Source organism: Pseudomyrmex gracilis, unplaced genomic scaffold (genome assembly GCF_002006095.1).
Source record: "Pseudomyrmex gracilis isolate BER0280 unplaced genomic scaffold, ASM200609v1 scaffold_1214, whole genome shotgun sequence".
Lineage (NCBI taxonomy): Eukaryota > Metazoa > Arthropoda > Insecta > Hymenoptera > Formicidae > Pseudomyrmex > Pseudomyrmex gracilis.
The window spans coordinates 49,503-55,096 of NW_018021798.1; the positions used below are offsets into that span (position 1 = coordinate 49,503).

The following is a 5,594-nucleotide window of genomic DNA, read 5'->3' on the forward strand; positions in this document are numbered from 1 at the left end:
ATGTACTTTCCCATTCACTTATTTTCTGCGGAATCACTCGACTATTTTTTAATTCAGCTTTTTTAACTCAGTTACCTTTACAACTCCTACTCTCACTTTTGCACTTGACGAAATGAACAAACAAAACTTGCGCATTTACATATATAATGCAGCAGCCAATTACTTTAGCCGTTTAATTTAAATCCACCTTTATTCTGCAAGAGTAGTGAAGAGCCCTTCCAAACGAAAAATAAATAAATAGTTCACGTTCCAAGAGCGGAAAATAAACAAAGTTCTAGTATATTGCGGAAATCATTGAAATTCTTTACGGTAGCATCCGACTATACATTTGGATATTGTTGAAGAAAAATTACAAACCTCCACAAAGTTGATTAAGGCTATTGTACACAGGCGATTCTCTAAAAACTTTTGCATCATGAACCGATCCAGGGTAACCAATAATGACATTCATAAACTTTTGTTCGTGATCAACAATGCCTTGTAATTGAATAGAAAAAAAGTGCTTCCTATTTATGTATGAATCTTTATCTTCTATTAGTTTATCTATTCTAATGTGCGATCCATCTATGGCACCTGTAGTAAATTATTAGTAATTAAATGATCAAAATCCTACATGTTTAAAAACAATATTTTTAAAATATACCTATTACTCCAGGAAATTTTTTGTGTTGAAGAAAAAATTGTTTAGTGGTCTCTCTCTCTTGCAATGTAGGAAATCTGATGATATTTGGTGCAAGAGACAGTAAAAAATTTGTGACTCGAGATATAACATTGTACAACGCACTTATAGTAATTCCAAATCTATCGGCCACATCTCGATAGCCAGCGCTTTCATGTCCAACATACCAAAAAAAACTTATAATATGTTTCTCTGGAAAAATAGGCTCATATCCGGCATGAGTTGTAATAACGTACATATAAATAAATACACTACAATATTATAAAATGTGACTGCACTACATGTATTTATAATTAATATTATGTATGCAGAGCTTATAATTATGATATAACAAACCTTGTAATGCCACAAATGTTAGAGATGTTGCAAAACGACCGATTAACTCATAAGTCACTTCTCGAGATAAGCGGAAGTGCATTGTGAAATCACTCTCAATGTATTGACTTACAACATTCTTAATATAATTGAGCATTTTCACGCGTTGTACTCTTTAAACAACTTCTAATACTGGTTCTACTAGTTGCTCAACGTCTCCATCTAAACAACAATGCTTTCAAGTTAAACTATACATTTTAAGCAAAGAGTAAATAAACATGTACCTACATTACTAATAAGTCAAGAATCATTTAACTGTCGCTACTACATTTCTTACCATTATTTGCAAATACAACAGGTGATACAGGAACGACTTCGTCATAATCCTCTTCATCAGATGACAAGTCAGACTCAGACTCCAAAAGGTGGCCAAGAATTTCTACATTTATTTTATCCATTTTATAACAATCGTAATACTACTGAAAAATTTTTAAAAAATTCAATTTTACTTGTTTACCACAGCTCCAAACATAAACACAAATGGCAAATGGCTGCAGAATGCCAACGTTACACTCACGTATATGTTACACTTTGGCGTTTTTCTTGCAAAGCCTAAACTTTACACAATTTTTCTCCCACTCCTAAAAAGTGTATTCTATGAAAAGTGTACGGTGTACACTTTACACATTTGGTGTAAACAAGAAGAACAAACCTAATANAATACAATAATATACATTGTGACGTGGTATTCGCGCCGCTCTTTCCCCGTCACAAAAGTTAAAAGATTTCGCGGGAGCCCGAGAAAACGAGCTGAAAAACGAGCGTCAAGATCCTCCAGGGCTTGCATGCATTTGCTTAGAATAGTCTTTTATTTTTATTTTTGTATTATATGTAATTGCGGCGCTTCACCGTCATGAAAACATCGAGGGACTTTTCGTCAAGGACAACAGCGGTGCCCGAACGAGAGAGAGAGAGAGAGCGGAACTGAGGCGCAAAGTCTCACTTCCCGGTCACGTGGAGAGCCAGGGTAGGTGACTGCAGACAGAGGGCCACAGCGGAACCTCGGCGCTTTAGCCTAGCGGAACGGGCGGAACGGCGGAACGAACCATCAACGAGCCGGCCTACGCTGAGACGTGCGGTGTTCCTGCCATCCTGCTGCAGGGTTTCCAGGACCCGCTGCTTATCTCATTGCTGCATCCCTTGGATTGCTATCCCGCCCCGCTGCTTGCTGCTTTACTTATGCTGCTGTAAACTAGTTATAGACACTGCGAGCGTTCAAATTTTGCGTCCCGCTGATCCTGCCGCCTGCGAGCGAGCTTGCGAGCCGCGCCGCTAATCCTGCGACCTGATTGGCCCCGCGACCTACCCCGCGCGACCTTAGCGCTACACGGGGTATCGACCGCTTATCAAACAAAATCTTCTGGCTCTTGGTCGCGAACAGCTGTGCGAGACACACGCATATTTTCGGGCTCCCGTACGTACGCGAATCTTCCGTGCCGTCTACGTAGTTTGCCGTACCGCGATTTTGAACTGAAGGCGAAGTGATTCTCGTCGAGAAGGTGACCCCGGCGGATTCAAGGGAAGCAGACGAGTTAATTTGGACGGAGAAGACCGGACATGCCGGAGAGCAACCGACGACGGTGAGGTGCCCGTTTTAGTTCTGTTAGCCACGAATCCGCGTTGCACAGGCCTCGTGTCGAGGCTGGTCGCTTGCTTCTCGCGTTTGGTTTGTGACGGCAAGGACGTATCCTGGGCCGTGTTCACGATTAATTTTCGACAGCGGCCAGAATCGGGCTTCATAGGGCTTCGTAGCCGTAGTTGTAGATTCGTAGGTTAAGTGCATGTTTCATTGTACTTTCGCGAACCTAAGTCAAGCCCTGGAGTGGCGATCCGGCGCCAAGTAGCCTATTCGCGTTATTTGTGTCCGTCTTTTTCAATTTTTTTTGTTTTGTTTGTCTAGCGAGCGTAGTCGTGTGCGCGTGCCGTGATTGTTGAAACGTATCGCTTGCGTATTGTCGGATCTCGTCTACCGACGGCAATCAGCCGCCGCGGTAAGAAATCGTCAAGACNAAANTGGATTTTTCTCGTGCGATCGGCTAGAGTCAGGTGTGTGCGAGTCGGAAACGGTGGTGATCGGTAAGGAATATGGTGCCGAATTAACGTGGGGATTAACGACAGTTTTGGATGGTAAATTTTCAGGACAATTATTGCCGAACTATTAGCGAGCGTACGGTGAATGCGTGTCGCCTTTTGAGCGTATAAGTTGTCCGGGATTATTCGCGGTCGANTAACGTATCGTATCGCCGGTTTTCCTGACGCCAAGATAAAGAGCGTTTCTAATCATTTTGTGATAAACAATCGGGAAAAGCCACTCCGACGTCGCACCTCNTTCGCTCTGTATCGCGAGTATTTTCTTTCGAGTGCATGCGCGTATATTGAGAAATCGGCTTGATTGAATCTTTTGGGCCTAGCGACANGAAACCGGCGAAAACTGCGCGGCAGAGTGAGCCAGTCGACCAAATTGCGATCCTCAACGTAANAAGTAAGTCCGGGTTGATCCACGGCTTGCAAAAANGCGACTGCACGCTATTTTATTGCGGCTTAGTGTTTGCCCTGCACATCTGCTTGCACTCTCTAGCTGTTTAGCCTCTAGCTTTGCGCCCTGCCTCTAGCTTTGCGCCCCGCGATTGCTAGATTTTAGTGCCTGCGCTTGTTATCTTTCGGCTGGAATCCTCTAGTACCGTATCGCGTCCGGTACTTTTGCGGTATCGTTTCGATCCATTAATTTGTCTTGTTAACTCGCGTGACACGGTTTGTTAATTATTGTAAGTCGTCGTGGACTCCGTGTCTCCTTTTTGTTTGTATTATTTTCGAATGCTACCGCAGTAGCTTATGCATTTCTCTGTTTCACATTTCTTACATATTTTTTTCCTTTATTATCACTCCTGTTATCTTTGGTTTCTTATCATTTTGTAACCAATCTTTTCTTTCTACTTTTTCTTATATTATTTTTTTTNTATTATTTTTGCTCTTCAACGCGCGTAATAAACTGTCAATTAACTATTAATTTGTGCTGATTAATTACAACTCTCTTTCCTTTATTTGAGCTTCTTATCGCGAGATCAAGGGACAACCTGTATTCCGAATTTTTGCTAAACCCCGCCCCTCTCCGTTCCGAAAAGAGCTAGTCGGCTTGTCGTGCCGAGTGACGCTGATTTTTGACGCGACTCCGCGTCTGGCGCCCAAAACGACACCCAAGTATTCGTTGACTCGACCAGGCGGTGCTCGTTCCGGGCCATCTTTTCTGTCCTGCCAGTGATTGGACGTTGTCCTCTCGCGGACGCTCACCTAAGTCTCGGGAAGTAATCTNCGTTTGCGAGGGAGCGGCCCGATAATTGCGTTACCGCCGCGAAAAACGTTACAGGAAGAAAATTTGGCGCCCAACGTGGGGCCACGTTAGGCAAACGGAGAAATATCGTAACNATCGCTAGAAATAGATACGGTTGGGGAAAAATAATCGCGGGAAATACATCTTTACGCCCGTGAGCAAATAATTGACCGAATATCTGCAAGTAACGGCTGCTTTCGAGTCGCGTATCGAACGCTATCATTTTTTTTTATTTTCGCCGACAAGTTTCTTATATCTCAGTATTATTTTCATTTGGCAACAAAATTTTTTTNAATGTTTTCTTTTTCTTCTTCTCTTTCGTTTCGGTGAGACTGTGTCGTTCGATTACTGTTAATTCAGTTACNTGTGACGAATCAAAGTTGTTTAAATAACGTCGTACGTTTCGTATCATATAATTTNGTCCCGCTACTAGCAAGAGCCGTTGATCGATCAGAGAAGGTTTCTGATAGCGATCCGGCTGAAAAATAAACAAGGATATTGTTAGGACGGTAGGATACTCAAGTTCTGTTTTTATTATCGATACTAAGATCGGTTAGCGAGAACGACTATTTGATGCTTTGAATATTTCTTATTGCGGCTAGATTATCACGTTTAGTATAGATTCGTTGATCACATTTACGTTATTTTTTTTATATGCGCCGTTTTCCGTAAAGGTGTTTCTTTTGTTAATTTCCTCTCGTATCTTGATTAATTCGATATTTCGGGGAACCAGAGAATATTATAAACTCGATTATTGCCGCTGCCAATTAAGAAATCGCTTCTCGAATTTTGCCGACGAACGACGGATTNTAAAGTCGTGTTTACGAGTGCGAGTTGACCTTGTTGTTATCACTTGTTTATATTCCTCGAATATTATTCGGCTTTTTGGTTGATATTGACGGCTGATCGCGGTCCTTCGAGGTATATTTTGAATTTAACCGAATTGAATGCTGAGCTCGACCTTTGTTTTNGTACCGAGAATATTATTATTCACGCGTCTTATCGTTTTGGGAATATTATCGTGCCGTTTAGACCTTCGACTCTCGGCGTGTTGACATCTCCNGCCCGGACCCGTATTTTGAGTTAGCGTGTCTTGAGTTCTGAAATCGACATACGCGGTTTACCCTAACACCCGCGGTTCGAGTCGGACAGTAAATGAAATAGCTAAAATTTAATCGCGAGATTAATCAAGACCTCCTGTCCCTAGAGTAT

General features: G+C 42.2%; 1 protein-coding gene across 1 annotated transcript; it reads right to left on the reverse strand.

Annotated features, from left to right (window-relative positions):
* Window positions 1–312: 312 nt before the first annotated feature.
* Window positions 313–1,097, reverse strand: LOC109861972 (putative nuclease HARBI1). Its single transcript, XM_020441845.1, has 3 exons — window positions 1,008–1,097; window positions 644–893; window positions 313–573 (listed from the first exon to the last, which is right to left on the reverse strand). Exons 1-3 carry the CDS (start codon window positions 1,095–1,097, stop codon window positions 350–352), a joined length of 564 nt encoding a protein of 187 aa, XP_020297434.1. The 3' UTR covers window positions 313–349.
* Between the last annotated feature and the right edge of the window lie 4,497 nt (window positions 1,098–5,594).

Coding starts and splice junctions, on each gene's coding strand:
- LOC109861972 (XM_020441845.1), bottom strand. CDS start 1,097: ATGCACTTCCGCTTATCTCGAGAAGTGACTTATGAGTTAATCGGTCGT. Junction 894..1,007: donor TGGCATTACAAGGTTTGTTA/TATCATAATTAT, acceptor ACAACTCATGCC/GGATATGAGCCTATTTTTCC. Junction 574..643: donor AAAATTTCCTGGAGTAATAG/GTATATTTTAAA, acceptor AATTTACTACAG/GTGCCATAGATGGATCGCAC.